The sequence below is a fragment of the Temnothorax nylanderi genome, unplaced genomic scaffold (genome assembly GCF_030848795.1).
Source record: "Temnothorax nylanderi isolate EJ_2023f unplaced genomic scaffold, tnyl_v1.0 TNYL_tig0630_pilon, whole genome shotgun sequence".
Taxonomy (NCBI): domain Eukaryota; kingdom Metazoa; phylum Arthropoda; class Insecta; order Hymenoptera; family Formicidae; genus Temnothorax; species Temnothorax nylanderi.
In genome coordinates this window covers 37,548-53,834 of record NW_027249692.1, presented here as the reverse complement: position 1 = coordinate 53,834, position 16,287 = coordinate 37,548, and the positions used below count along the sequence as shown (strand labels likewise).

Here is a 16,287-nt window from a genome sequence, read left to right as displayed (position 1 = left end):
AAGCTAGACTCGTAGCCAAAGGCTATAATTAGTGCTATGGTATTGACTATTTCGAAACTTTCTCACCCGTAGTCGGGCGATCTACAATAAGAATTTTATTTACATTAGTAAATAAAACTTACTGTACAATTTGATTTAGAAATTAATCATCTCGATGTAACTACTGCCTTTTTGCATGGTGAGGTTGAGGAAGTAGTATATACTATATGTCACTCCCAGAAGGAATTGAAGACGCTGAATTTTTGAAAAGGGTGTGTTTGCTTAAAAAATCCATCTATGGCTTAAAACAGGCATCTAGATCATGGAATAAAAGAGTAAATGAGGCGTTGTTGGAACTTGGTTTCAAGCGTTTAATAATAGAGCTTTGTGTTTATTTTAAGAAAATTGGTAACCTTATTCTTATTTTATGCCTGTATGTGGATGATTTTTATATACTTTATAATGATAAAAAAGGAATGAAAGATTTAGTTGCTCAACTTAATACTAAATTTAAAATCAAAGATTTGGGAGAAGCACGCCAATGCCTGGGAATGAAAATCAGTAGAGATAAAGTTGCCGGGACTTTGCATCTTGATCAGGAACAGTATATTGTTTTTGTACTTAAGAAATTTGGGATGTTCGAATGTAATCCTGTTCGAAGTCCGACGGAAACATCCTTTTTAGAAATTATATCTGAAGCTAAAGAGAAGGCTGAAGATGTACCTTATAAGAATCTAATAGGTTGTTTGATGTATCTCGCGATAAACACTAGACCGGACATATCTTATGTAGTTAGTGCATTAAATCGTTTCAATGACTGTCCAACTGAACAGCTTTGGAACTGTGCGAAACGAGTATTACGCTACTTAAAAGGAACTGTTCACTATAGTCTGGAGTTTAAGAAATGTAAGGATAAAGATTTTAATCTCATAGGCTGGGTAGATGCTGATTGGGCAGGCGACAGAATTGATAGAAGATCCTACACAGGATATGTGTTTAAGTTGGGTGAATGTCTCATCTCATGGGAAAGTAAGAAGCAAAGTTTAGTCACTCAGTCCTCTACTGAGGCTGAATATGGAGGATTAACAGAAGCGAGTAAAGAAGCGTTATATTTAGGAAACCTTATCTCCGATCTACTAGGAAAAGAAAAGGGAAAGAGAATTATCATCTTTAATGATAATCAAAACGCCATTAAGTTGTCAGGGAATCCGGTTCATCATAGCCGTACAAAACATATAGATGTTAAGTACCACTTCATTAGAGAATGTATCGAAAACGGCCGTATTGAAGTGCAATATGTACCATCCGAGCGAATGCCAGCAGATGTATTGACCAAGGGTCTATCAAATGTAAAGCACATAAATTGCGTAAGAGCTCTAGGGCTGAACATAGACTAAGGTCAATTATCATAGATTAAGGGGAAGTGTTGCATATATGTTTTATGTATTTAATCTATGACTATGTTACGTTATTGGTATGAGAATGCGCTCTATGTTAATTTTTAGTTCTTGCTCTCTGAGTGTGTGGCGCTTCTCGCCCTTCTTTCACTTCCGTTTTCGTTATACCGTTGCAACGAGTTCTTGTACTGAGAAATATATTACTATCCAAGAAATATCAGTTTTATCCTGTGTCAAAATCCTAACAGGAAGGTAGTGGAAGAATGGGACATAATAACGCTTCTGGAAACGTGGGTGGAAGAAAAAGAGTGGAGCAAAATAAAAAGAATAATGCCAGAGAGATATATATGGAAATGTCAGTCGGCGACAAGAGAAAAGAAGAGAGGAAGAGCAAGAGGAGGGATAATCACCGGAGTAAGAAAGGGGCTTGAAGTAGAAGGAAGAATAGAGAGAGAAGAGGAAGGAATAGTGGAAAGAATTGTAAGAACAAAGGAGGGAGAATGGAAGATTATCAGCGTATACGTAAATAATGACATTGACAAAAAAATAAGAATAATAAAAGGATATACGAACGAAGGAGGTATAAGAGAGCGAATAATAATTGGAGGCGACTTTAACGCAAGAACAGGAGAAATAGGAGGAATCACGGACATCTTTGGAGAAGAAAGAAGATCAAAAGACAAAGAAATAAATGCAGAAGGAAGAAAACTGATAGAATTTCTGGAAGAAGAAGGGCTGGGAATATTGAATGGAACCAAGGGAGATAAAAAAGGAGAATTCACCTTTACCGGAGGGAGAGGAGAGACAGTAATAGACTATGTAATAGGAAATCAAGAGCTATGGGAAAGAACAGAAGAGGTAAGAGTTGGAGAGGAGATAGAATCAGATCATCAATATGTTGTAGTATTAAAAGTAGCAGAGAAAATAGAAGAAGGGAAAAGAGAAGAGAAGAAAGTAAAAAAAGTAATGGACTGGTCTAAAGAAGCGGCAGAAAGATATAGAGAGAAGATCGAAGAAAAAACTATAAATGGAACGAGCCCGGAGGAGCTCATAGAAGAAATAAAGAACGCAGTGACACGAGCGGCAAGCTGGAGAGAAATTAGAATAGATAATAAAGCGAAGAGAAAAAATAGATGGTGGGACGGACAATGCGCAGAGCTAAGAAGGGAAGCAAAAAAGAAGCTAAGAAAATGGAAAAAGGGGGAAGGAGAAAAAACAGAATATATAAAGAAGAGAAAAGAATATAGGGAAAAAATAAAAGAAAAAAAAGAGAAGGAAAAAGAACGAATTATAAAAGAAGCGAAGGATGCAAAAAATGAAAAGGAGGTCTGGAGATTCATAAATAGAGAAAGAAAACACAGAAAAGAGGTGAATGAGGAAATAAGCGAAGAACAATGGACCGAACATTTTAAGAAGCTACTAGGAGGTGTAGGAACGAAGCAGGAGACAGAAAAGGAAAAACAAGAAACAGGAGATGGTAACGAAGATCAGGAGGGAATAAGGAGGGAGGAGATAGAAGAAGTAATAGCGGAGATGAAAAATAAAAAAGCAGCATGAACGGATGGAATACCAAACGAGGTATGGACAAACGGAGGAGACAGATTAAAGGAAGCAATATGGAAGATATGTGACATAGCCTGGAGGAAAGGAGAAATGATAGAAGACTGGAATGAAGGAATAATTGTACCAATAGTAAAGAAAGGGGAAGGAAAAGAAGCAGAAGACTACAGAGGTGTGACGCTGATGAACACGAGCTACAAAATATACGCAGCTATTTTAGCAAAACGACTAGAAAAAGAGGTAGAAGAGAAGAAGCTAATACCGGAGACGCAAACAGGATTCAGGAAAGGAAAAGGAACGATAGAAAATATATACACATTGAATTATGTAATAGGAAGAGCGATTAACAAAGAAAAAGGGAAGCTAGTGGCAACATTTATAGATTTGAAAGCAGCATTTGACTCAGTTGATAGGGAAATATTATGGAAGGTAATGGAGAAGAAAGGAATAAGCGAAAGGCTGAGAGTTAGAATCAAAGAGCTGTATAAGGAAACAAGAAACGTGATTAGATGTAATGGAGAGAAAGGACCGTGCTTTTGGACAGTCAAAGGAGTAAGGCAGGGATGCCCTCTGAGTGCGCTGCTGTTTATATTGCTGTTGGCGGACATGGAGGAAGTAATGAGAAAAGGGCAGGAGGGAGGGGTGCCCGGGAAAAAAAAATTATATATAATCATATATAATTATATATAAATGATCATATATAATTATATATAATTATATATGAAAATTGGCACGATATAATTTTATCTGATTATATATAAAAATATATAATTCTACAAATTTTTATATAATTTTATATAATTATATATAACTTTATATTAAGGTTTACTTTCAATTTTTCAAAAAGGATTATATATTATTATATAAAATTATAGATATATAATTTTTGCATTATTTTGCATCAAGACAGTGTTGGGTGAGTCTTGCGTTGTATTGCTGACAAAGATAGATGTCTCGCGGATGTCATGATTTTGCTTCGCAGGAGGCCTGCTTATATTAGCCCCCAACTGAAATTTACTTACGCGTTAGTCTTACCATTATGCGCCGCCTAGTGGCGTCGTTGCAAACTATCACGGAAAGACAGCTACCGCGCGCATGCATCTTTCTTAACTGCATGTACATTATTTCTATATCTTTGACAGATAAAATTATATATAATTATATATCTATCTACATATATAAAGACAAATGTCCTGACTGACTGACTCATCAACGCCCAGCCGAAACCCCTGAACCTAGAAACATGAAATTTGGAGAGTGTATTCCTCTCATAACGTAAGCACCCACTAAGAAGGGATTTTTAGAAATTTGAACCCTAAGGGGGTGAATAGGGGTAAGATGTGTTTTCACGACTTTCTCCCTGCTTGGGCCTGATGAGACATCGACTTGGTTTTTGCTTACAAAGGTTACCCGCATACAAGTGTTTAAAAACATAATTCAAGATTTTGCCCTAATCAACCCCTAAAGGGGCAAATCTAAATTCGGGGGTGAATTATAGAATCCTTCGCATACCGTAGCGAAGCACGCGGGTGTATCAAGCTAGTTATATATAATTATATAAATTTATATATTTTAGGATTTACTTATTTAGAAAAATTATATATTCATTTATATAAAAATATATTAATATATATAATTATATAAAATTATATATAATTTTACGTGAGGAATCAGATATAATTTTATATAATTATATAGAATAATATATATTTTATATAATTATATATTTTAATATATATTTATATATAATAATATATAAATATATATGTTGAAATTTTCTGATTTATACAAAATTATGTATGCTTATATATAAATATATATAAATATATATACTTATATATAATTATATAAAATTTTATATAATTTTATATAAGGATCTAGATATAATTATATTAAATTATATAAAAGAATACATATTTATATATAATTATGCATAATTTTATATGTTTTTATATAGTTATATATAATTTTTTTTCCCGGGTGGTTATAGGAGATATAAAATTCTGGACGCTTGCATATGCGGATGATGTGGTAGCAATTGCAGAGGAAGAAGAGGAAATAAAGCAAATGATAAGGAGGTTGGAAAAATACTTTGACAAAAGGAAACTAACAGTGAATGTGGGAAAAACAAAAGTCATGAGGTTTAGGAAAGGAGGAGGTAGAATCAAGTAGGTGGAATGGAAATGGAAAGGAGAGCAAATAGAAGAGGTAAAAAAATTTTGCTACTTAGGATACATATTCCAAAGAAACGGTGGACAAGAAGCGCATATAAAGGGGAGAGTAAGTAAATCCACAGTAGCAATGAGGCAAGTATGGGAAATAGGAAAAAGAATTTTTGGAGGAGACTGGAGAAGAAGAATGAAACTCTTTGACTCGCTGGTGGCAAGTGTGGCGATGTATGGAGCAGAAATATGGGGATGGAAGGAAAGAAAGAGTATAGAAAGGATACAAGAGAGATTTATAAGATGGACATTAGCATTGGACTGGTGCACGCCCGGTTATATGATAAGAGAAGAAACTAAAAGAGTTATGATGAGAACAAAAGCGGCAAAAAGGGCAATGAGATACGAAGAAAAATTAGAAAGCGGAGGGGGAAACGAAATAGCAAGAGCATGCTGGAAGGAAATAAAGAAAGACGTAAGAAAAGAAAAGTCAAAATGGGAAATAGAACGTAGAAAGTTTTACGAGTGTAGAGGATATGCAGCGGAAGAGATAGAAAGGAAGAGAGAAGAAGGATGGAGCAGTATAGAAGAGATAGGGTGCAGAGATAGAGATATACAAATACAGGAGATAAATGAAAGGATAAGAGAGTCAAAGTACAATAGATGGTACAAAGAGATAGTAGAAATCGGAAGACCTGAGTATTTGGAAAGAAGAGGAAAGGAAAAATCGATGACAAGGATAGCAAGATTTAGACTAGGTAACGAGATGCGTAGCGGAAGATACTAGGAATCAGAGGAAAAAAGAAGATGCAGAGTATGTGAAGCAGAGGAAGAAACCTGGGAACATACACTGGAGAGATGCGCGAGGGAGGGGAGTGATGACATGGGGGAAAGAATAGGGGAGAGAGTAAGAAAAATTTTGAATGGCAAGGGAGAGGGAGAGAGATGGATGGTGAAGTTGGAGGGGAGAAGAGGAACATGAAATGTAAAGACAAAAGACTGTTAAAGTAATAATATTATATTTTGTTTGTTTGTATATAAATGTAATTATAAAGTTTATATGTATGTATGATTATCGATGGTAAGAACAGAGGAGTTCTAATGATGTATGCATGAACTTGAAGAAAACACGTGTAACCCATTTCAAGCCAAAAGGCAAAAATAAAGTATTGTAATTCTAAAATATGTATGAAAAATTCTGATGAATTGCACAGATTTTCTTACATTTAATCAGACTTCTACAGAGATATATTGGCAAAAAATATTTTATTCTTATTTTTTTTTAGTTTTTCTAAAAAACGTTCCAGTTCGTATTAAGAAATCTGAAAAATTCTGAGTATTCTGAGAAAATCTGAAAATTTTTATAGTTGATTAATAATAATATGAAAAATTATAATATTTTTCAACCAAGGTTATTAGATTTCGACAAATAACATCGTAAATGTTCTAGTGGATTTTCTTACTTTTGTGATTTTCACCTCATTTCAAGATAGGGTAGACCGGGGCACGTTGTCACACGGGGCACGTTGTCACATCGGCTTTATTTAAAAAACTAATAACCAGAGGGCAGCACCCGTCATTCCCAAAACGTGTTAGTGTATGCCCATCTTTGGTGTGTTTACAGTGTTGAGATTGCTCCAGCCGTGTTGACGTAAAATCAACTTGAAAGTTTTTTGCGACCGTAAGTAAAATTTTATTGTCTAACATTCAACGTACTGGACATGAAGCTTATGTTTTTTCAGAATAGACCTTTATATTATCTTAAAGTATGTACTTTTACCTACCGCGTGCAATACCTAACCTTATGAATATCTCAAACGTGTCGGCCATGAGGCTGTTTGGAGTAAAAAAATGCCCTCGGGGCACGTTGTCACGAATTTTAATGTCATAGGTGCAATTGGGATATGGTGCGCTCCTACAAACGGAAAACTGCGAGAGCCGCAGTAGTCAATCTAGAAGTAATTCGTCTTGCTGTTAACGATCAATAAGTTGCGCATTCGAGTGGAATTCTTGTATTTAGATTAAGACGAAAACTTCGTGCTTTTTGTACTTTTTTGAAATAAAATAAATGTTTCTGTGAAGGATTTTACTTTTTTACATTGCAGCGCACTATAATATATTGATATTTACGTTGAATACAGTTTGGATAACATTTTGCATGCAATTACATTTGATGTGACAACGTGCCCCGGTCACGGGGCACGTTGTCACAAGCGACCTGTCGTTATTTATTGTTATGTAACAACTGTAGAGTAACAATCACACAAAATTCGATACTGTCCAATTGAAGCTGAGGGTTCACTCGAAATTTTGGCATATCACAGTACTCTCAAATATTGAATGTAAAAAATACAAAAAATATTGAAAAAAATGTGTGACAACGTGCCCCGGTCTACCCTACATAATCGACTCCCACTCCCCAGAAGTTTATTGGTTACCGGCGTTACCGCGTCGCGTCGCTTCTTGTCGCGCGCAAGTGCTCCCGAGTCCTGTGTGTAGGAGCTCATTGAGAGAAAGTTTCATGTGCGCAATAAAGTGATAGCTGAGCATCGGATAGATCAGCATCGGATAGAAGACATGAATAGAAGACCAGTAAGTACGAATTATCTGCAATATTTATTCTTTTTTCACACTTATTTGGTAGCACATAGTAATTGAGGTTAAGTTAGGTTAACCGGTATTCTCCACATGGATGTAAGTGGATATCCCAGACAGCACACGGATATCCGATGGACATCCATAAGACGTCCTTTAAAGATATTGAGGATGTCCATAGGCCATCCGTTTAACGTCCATTGGACATTTTATGGACGTCCATAGTATATCTGTTTATGAAATTGATGGACATACTTATATCCCTAAAACATGTCCACAGGATATCCGATGGACGTCCTATGGATATGATAAAAGGAAACATCCAGAATTGTAATTTACATTAAAAGGGTAAAAACAATTAAATGTATAAATATTTTAAAATAATATATTTATTTTAAAAATTATATAAAATATATACATATATAATGTATACAGGGTGTTCTAAAAAAGGGAAGCCAAAATTTAGGGAGATATTCCTCACACCTAAAGGATGAAAAAATGTTATATGAACATGGGTGCGGAAACGCTTTATTCAGGAGTTGTGTTGACAGGCGAATGGTGGACATTTTCAACATTTGTTGTAACCGTACTCAAGGTCACTTTAAAAACAAATGTAAATAAACCTACTGATTAAACGATTGTCGTCCACAATGATTAATCTTAAATTGTTTCTTGTGTAAGTAATTGTGTAAGTCAACAGTATTTTCAACACAACTCCTGAATAAAGCGTTTCCGCACCCATGTTCATATAACATTTTTTCATCCTTTAGGTGTGAGGAATATCTCCCTAAATTTTGGCCCCCCTTTTTTAGAACACCCTGTATATGTATGTATCCACACACACATACACGTATTGTTAAACGTATTGCACACGCGTATTGCAAATTAATTAAAGAAAACAGCAATTTGTACAAAATAGTTATAAAAACTAATGTTGAAATTTCAATAAGGGTGTTTACTCAAATTTTGTAAAAAAATTCTCAGATTTTCTAGAAATTTTACTCCAAATTCACACTTTTGCATTGTTTAAAAACAAAAATAATTCAAAATGAGCAAAAATGAAATAAATTCACAAATTGCATGTGCAAATGCAAATGTTCACAATAAAGAATATGTTTTTTTTTTATTTTGCTTTTTTCCCTGCCCTTTCTTTTGCACGTCTCAGCCAAGTTTTAATGGCTTGTTCAACTTCTTTTCAATTTTCCGCTGCTTTACACAATAGAGCACTTTCTAAATAGAAAAAAAACATAATATAGACATAATTATATATTTGAAATATAACTATAGTTATAGTTATTATACAGGGTATCTCTAAAGTCTGACCCAGTCCCCTGAACCTCAGGAACAGCTTTAGATATGGAAAAATGTTTTAGATAAAAGTTGTAGGATATTAAAGGGGACAGATGATAAAAATATGGAATTGACTTTGAGCGATTTTTTCAAGGCCAGGTCAATGTGATCCATGTTTTCTTAAATAGAATATCCCATTTTTTATTGCATGTTCTTGCCCTTGTCAAGACGTTTTCAAAACACTATAATAAAGCTCTCTTTTATTAAGAATTTCCTGAGATATTTTAAATTTTGTTATGATATTTTTAATATAAAATATGAAATATTTCTGTTGTGCCGCCGCCTTGAATTGGAGATCAGGGCCGGCACCGAGTTCTTTGGATCCGCCGATTAGAGGGAGAGAGGACACTGGCGATATGTAGTTTGCAGTCACGTTTAATAAAAGATAGTTTTATTGATACACTTGTAGATTTGCACTACCCTGACTTGCGGGTTACAATTGTTGTTTCGTTGACTCGCGGTACGCTCTCGATTCTTAGACTGCCCGCCGTTCCTTGGAAGGGCGGGCTTTTTATCACCTCGGTATTTGCTGACCTAGCAGTCAGCGGATTTTGACTTCGCGACGGCCTAACGGGCAGGTGATGTCCGGCCTGCCCATATATGGTCATTCCCGAGGCTTGTGCAGGTCTTCGCGTCAGCGGTCTTCGTCGCTAGGGTCATATTTCCGATAGGAGGAAACTCGGAGTTGCCAAGTGCATTACTTAATCTCTAATACGTTGTGCGCTCACAACATCCCTTCCCCCGCGGAAAAAGAAAAACTGAGGTATTCGAAGTTTTTCGTTATTTATTTATTTGCATTTTTCTTTTTCCTGAGAGGTTACAATCTAATTTTCTTATATGCTAATATGCTGCGGTTTCTCTTTTTAAATTCTTAATGATTCCCTTTTTTCTTTATTACATAAATAATTACAATTATAATGCTTACTATTACTACTATTATGGTCGCGGAACCTACAGGATATACAATATTCTTATTCGAAAAAACGCTGGGTTGGTTATTTTCCACTTCTTTTTTAATTTCATCTAGACTTAAACTTAATTTTATTAATTCCGACGGATCTTTGATTACTGGTTCTAACTTTATTTCCTTTTCGGAATCTAATTTGTTGTCTAAGGTTATACTTTTTTCTATGGTATTAGTTACATTCAATTCTGGTAAATACATTTGTACATGTTTAGTATAAATTCTGTTTTTTGTTTCTAGAATTATATCTGGTGTAGTTATTTTACAATTATCGCGTAATGTTATTTTTCCGGTTTTTTCAATTTTAATTTTATTTTCTGGCATCTCATTACACTGAATTATTATTTCCGATATTTTTGGAGTGGAATATAACCATGTTTGGGGTTCGGCTACTGTTATCCAAAATGTTACGTTTGCGATGATGTGGCGTTGTCCACGATTTTCTATGTATCTAGGCGCTTTTACATAAAGCTGCACCTCGCTTGGTGCATTCGCAGTTACAAAATACACGGGAAAATTTTGATCGCATATAAATTTAGTAGTTTCTCGCGTACATTTATTTAATTCGCTTTCCTTTAATATTATATAATTATGATTTTCTCGGTTTATTCCTAATAGCGTGTGTGAAGGTTCTAGTAATGTGAATACATTATGGTCGTTGTGTATTGGTACGGGTGTAATTTTTATAATTTCGTATATCGAGTATGCTACTATTGGAAACGCGAGGATAGTGTATACATTCGCATTGTCGTAGTACGCGCTTACGACTACGTATTTTTGAATAGTGTTCCAGTTTTCTGTCTGGATTTTAAATGGAAAGTTTAGTCCTCTGGTTAAGTGTGAGGTTGCCTCCTTTAATTCTACGACTATATTCTCTAATGGAAGTACGCGTGTAAGTAGAATGTCATTTTGTGCATATGTTAGATAGTCTGTAATATCGTTTATGTCTGTCGTGAGGTCAGCTAGGATAGCGGTTATCAATAGTATTTGTTCGTCTATTTCCTCTTGGTGTATGAATTGGTCGTGCAGTTTCCTTGTAACGTTTGCCAGTAAATTTTCGTTGTGTGATAGCGTTTGCTCTAATTTTTCCATGTGGCCTAATGTGGCGTTGATGATCTTCAGCTGGTTCTTTGCTGCGTGCTGTAGCGTTTGTTGCTGGTTATCAAGCATTTGTATTTGTTCGTTGATTATTTTTGCATCTTCAGCATCCATGGTACCAAATAAAGTTTTACTTATCTGGCCGATGGCATCGATTAAGCCTCGTTTAGTTACGGGTGCTTTGTAAATTGTTTGTAGATGTTCTAGGGCGCGTGTCGTTCTATCGTTTTCTCTTTTCGTGGTTCGGAGAGCAATTTGACATGTATTTTTGATGTCTCCAGTGCACAGTGGGCCAGGAAACTGAAAAAGTGGCCAAAATACTAGAAATGTTCCAATTATTATAAAATATGATAGTTCAAGGTTTTTGGGGTTGCTGAATTCGAATCCGTACTCAAAATTCAGAAATTCAAAATGGCGGATCCAATATGGCGGACGAAATTGCTAAAAATGCTCCGATTGTGTAGCAAGTTGATACTAAAAGGTTTTCGAGGTTGCTGAATTCGAATCCGTACTCAAAATTCAGAAATTCAAAATGGCGGATCCAATATGGCGGACGAAATTGCTAAAAATGCTCCGATTGTGTAGCAAGTTGATACTAAAAGGTTTTCGAGGTTGCTGAATTCGAATCCGTACTCAAAATTCAGAAATTCAAAATGGCGGATCCAATATGGCGGACGAAATTGCTAAAAATGCTCCGATTGTGTAGCAAGTTGATACTAAAAGGTTTTTGAGGTTGCTGAATTCGAATCCGTACTCAAAATTCAGAAATTCAAAATGGCGGATCCAATATGGTACCTACACAATAAAAAGATATGATTATGTAATTAAAACGCCTGCAGTTTGCCTACAAAATCTGTAGTTTCCGGGGCCTACCACGAGGAGGTTACAGTGCGATTTCAGACCCCTTAATTACCGTATCGGTAATTCGGGGTGCTTTATTAAAATGAGTCCCCTCGCCTCTCATTGTATTCGAGGTGCTTTGTTAAAGTGAGTCCTCTCGTCTCTCACTGTATTCGGGGTGCTTTCTGAGTGAGTCCCCTCGCCTCTCACGTTATTTAAAAACACCTTCAGAAATCAATGCACAGTGGGCCAGGAGATTCAGTTCCGTGCGTGGCCAAAAGTAACAAACCCACTTAAAATGTACAAAATTATAATTATAACTGTATATATAGTTTTTTGGATTGCTGATTCCAATTCTGAAGTCAAAATTTCAAAATGGCGAACCTAATATGGCTGAGGATTTTTTTTTTAAATTATTGGATATATTCTAAACGTGGCATATAGGGGTTTTCGAGGATGCGGATGCTAAAAACAAATATGTATTAAATATTCTAAAATGGCTAATCCAGTATGGCGAACGATTATTTCGACTTTGCTGGATTAAAAATTTTTTAATTCAACATGAAACATTTAGTATTTTTAGTATTATTAATATTATTATTACTATTATTATTAATAATTTTTTGGGGTTTTTTGTTTTTTGTTTTTTTTTGTTTTTTGTATTTTATGTTTGTTTTTTTCTTACTATATCTTAATCATAAGTTGACTTAAAAATAAATTAATATGAAAATAGTTTATCGTGAATATTCAAACTAGTAATTATAAAAGGTTTCTTCATCAGATAACTCTATGCTATCAAGTAGTTGATTAAACGTATCAAATCCAGTATTTTCTTCAGCGACCTCTTCTGTTGTACTACCATCATTATCACTATCCTGTTCTTCTTCATCTGCATCGATCAAAAGTAATTGCGTCACTTCTGTTGACAACGGTAATCGTTTTCTTTTACTCATTCGAGATGTCATACTCATGCTAGATACTATTGGATCGGAGGTGTCCATTACTCGATAAAATAAATCTTCTAAGTTTGTTTTCCTGCTGAAATGTCTACTGTGACTAAGTCTGAAATGTCTGTAATCCTTATTACGAGATTCGGACGCCTCTTCTCCAAACATTCCTACTGGTAAGCCAGAGTGCCTTATTATATCTCTAGAATGAATCAATATTTTATGAATTGTCGATGGCATGGGAAACCATGGATAAAGTGAGACATATAACTGTGCAGTATTTGTACAGAATTCTTCGAATTTTTTTACATCAATTGGTAGTTGGCATGAAAGAGTAATTAAAATAATCTTGAAATTATGTACCAAGCGGTGATCAATTTGTAAGCAATCAGCGAAAATATCTGCATTTTTAAATGCTCTGCGTGCTGTATTGCCGTCGTTAGTATTACCACTGCCACCAGTTTTTGGCTTATCAACTATCAGGCCTAATTTATCACGCAGAGATTTTTGTACTTGAACTTTTTGTTCTGCCAACAGTTTTTTTTCTTCAGGAGTTCTTACCTGCCATTTTTTTATATTAATTCGATACGCTATATGCAAACAGCACTCAAAATACCTAATCCAGGCATGTAATGGGCTAACTCCATACTGAAGTGAATTAGGATCAGGAAGAAACTTGTTTGTTTGTCCAGAGATGTTCTGAAAATCATTGAAATTCTTTGGAGTTGATTTACAAATAGGGCAACTTTGTGAGGACTTGGTATTTGTTAAAATATTAAGTACTTTTCCATCAATCAAAGTTAAATGCAGAGAAAAATGAATTACCACCTTCTGACCCGCACTTAATACCATCTCAAAAATTTTTAGTTCATCGATTTGCTTTTGAATTTCAGCTTTCTGAGATAGAATAACTTCCGCTGATTCTTTAATAAAATGTAATTTAACTGGACGACAAAATCTTGGAGATTGTGAGGAATGATTGTACCAAATTATCTTTCCATTTTCCGTTGTTAATTGCAAGGGTATAAGTGTTGTAGCAAAAATATTTTCATCGCTGAAATCATTGCCATCTGAACTGTTTTTAAAACGCTGTTTATACCTTGAGTGCCCACTGCTACCATCAAACCCCCAGGAACATGTTAAAACTAATTCTACTTCCGTTAATTTACACGTATCCATGATTCGAAATAAGATTTCTTCTTGCATTTCAACTATTCGCTTGCCTGTATGATTTAATAATGACTGAAGAGAAACCTGTGCTATGTGTTCATTGATAACGATTGTATCCTTTGATGGCCTTAAAAGGCTCTTAGTTTCTGTTATCTTATTATAAGCAGGCCAAATATTAGCTCCAGACATTTGACACTCTCGACGAATAGCGTTATATACTTCTTTTGATAAAGACTGGTCTAATAAGAAAGCTAAAGCCTCTAACGGAGTTTTCATAATGATTGGAGTCTCTTTAGTATGCATTAATTTTCTTATTTTAGTAGCTCGAGAAGGACTCTTCGTAAGATCATCGAGTACTGTCCTAAGGTCATTCTTTTTAGACACAGTAGCTGCATGACGTGCTGCTAAAATAAGTCTTTGGGGATCATGAGCATTACTAGAACTAATCGCAGAAATTTCTCGTCTTTTCGATCGATTAGATTTATCTGTATAATCAAGAGGTCTTCTACCAGTACTTATTTTTTTAGGGATAAAGTCAGGTACAACGAATTCTGAATCAAGCCAGTCTTTATTCTTTAAAAGAAATCTGTCAGTTTTTCTACATGCGGCATTAAATCTGATATTGCGCTTTGCTTTGAGTGTAGATAATGCAAGCTTGAGGCGATCCAGATTTTGACCATCTAAATTATTAACATTTTTACCAAGTTTAGATAATATGTACGTGAGGACTAAATCTATGTCTGATGATTTTGAAAGCTGCTCAAGAATTTCTCGTTTACTGAAATTCATTTTCTTACAATCAGTAGTTACGGCTTATAACACTGCAGCACTGATCTGCATAAAAGTCTAAGAACTCGGCTGGGGGTCCCCCTTGTTATAGGGACCGTGGATGATTTTCACATGCGAGAAAGATTCGCCGCCTAGCGGCGGCGCCTCGCACTACGCTTGCCGCATATACTAGAGAGCCTCGTAGGGAGAGAGTGGCGAACTCGTCACGTGACCCCCTTTCCTCTGATTGGTCGCGGGCGTTAAAGCTCCTTGTGATTAGAGAGCCTCGTAGGGAGAGAGTGGCGAACTCGTCACGTGACCCCCTTTCCTCTGATTGGTCGCGGGCGTTAAACAATCAGAGGAAAGGGGGTCACGTGACGAGTTCGCCACTCTCTCCCTACGAGGCTCTCTAGCATATACATGTAACACAATACACAAAGGAAATGATGAAACATAAATTAGTTAGTTGTAAGTGTTTTATTGAAATCCTCTCCCTGCAAGACTCACGTAAAAGAGAATATGAGCTTAAGATATCTTGAGATGTGACATCGCACCACGAATGAATTCAAAATCGACAACTTTAAAACACTATTCTTATTAATTTAGAAACAAATTTGAAAAAATCTCGAAGACAGTTCTTAGAATCTTTTAGCTTACCATGTATTTCAGTCAGTGCGACTTACAGTATCAAATATAATTTTTCTCAGTCATTGTAATTAAAAGGCGCAAAAAGGCGCATATTCAAGTTATAGTATACATCCTTACGAGTAATTTGATGTATCATACGATTGATTTCAGAGTGGAAGCTCAGGGAAGGTTTCATTTGAAATTGAACAAGTGCACTATAAGATTCTAAAAAATTAGTTTTATCAGACGAAAAAAGTCAATGTAGCATAAGGAACTTCATGTATTATATAAAAATAACTTTATTTGTTTAATTAAAAAAATAAAAATATACTGCTATGACATCTGATTAGATAAGATTCATAGCAAAGTGTGTACGAAAGTTATAAAACGTTTAGATTTGCAAACACTTTTTTTTACATTCAAGTCCTTCCACAAACAATTTCAATCAACATAAAGAAAAACTATTTTAGCATTTAGTGTAGGAAAGTGTATATAAATACATAATATCACATATGTTTGATTTCATGTAAGTTCAAAAAATTGAATTTTGGCCAACCATAGTGGACTTCTGGCCCACTGTGCGTTGTCGTTTTTGCTCTATACCGGTTAAACAAAGCGACGTAGATAAAAATTTCCTATATAAATTTTGTAGCTAAAGGTTCACTCTTTACAGTGGTATACCACGTTTAACTAAAATTATTTATTTTCTTGTTAAAAATCGGCACCGAAAAAAAACTGACGGTTAGGCCCCGGTCTCCCCTACGTATATACATTGAAAATGCAGTGCAGACTGTTATACCCCGGCATTTTTTAGATTTCAATTTTTCCAC

General features: G+C 35.2%; 1 protein-coding gene across 1 annotated transcript in view; it reads right to left on the bottom strand.

Moving 5' to 3' along the window:
- Window positions 1-8,064: 8,064 nt before the first annotated feature.
- LOC139784451 (uncharacterized) overlaps window positions 8,065-16,287 on the bottom strand; it is an 18,389-nt gene continuing 10,166 nt past the window's right edge. Inside the window, exon 2 of the mRNA XM_071723636.1 lies at window positions 8,065-11,405. Coding sequence (XP_071579737.1) covers window positions 9,915-11,405 — 1,491 coding nt within the window. The 3' untranslated portion in view covers window positions 8,065-9,914. The remainder of the gene's footprint in view (window positions 11,406-16,287) is intronic.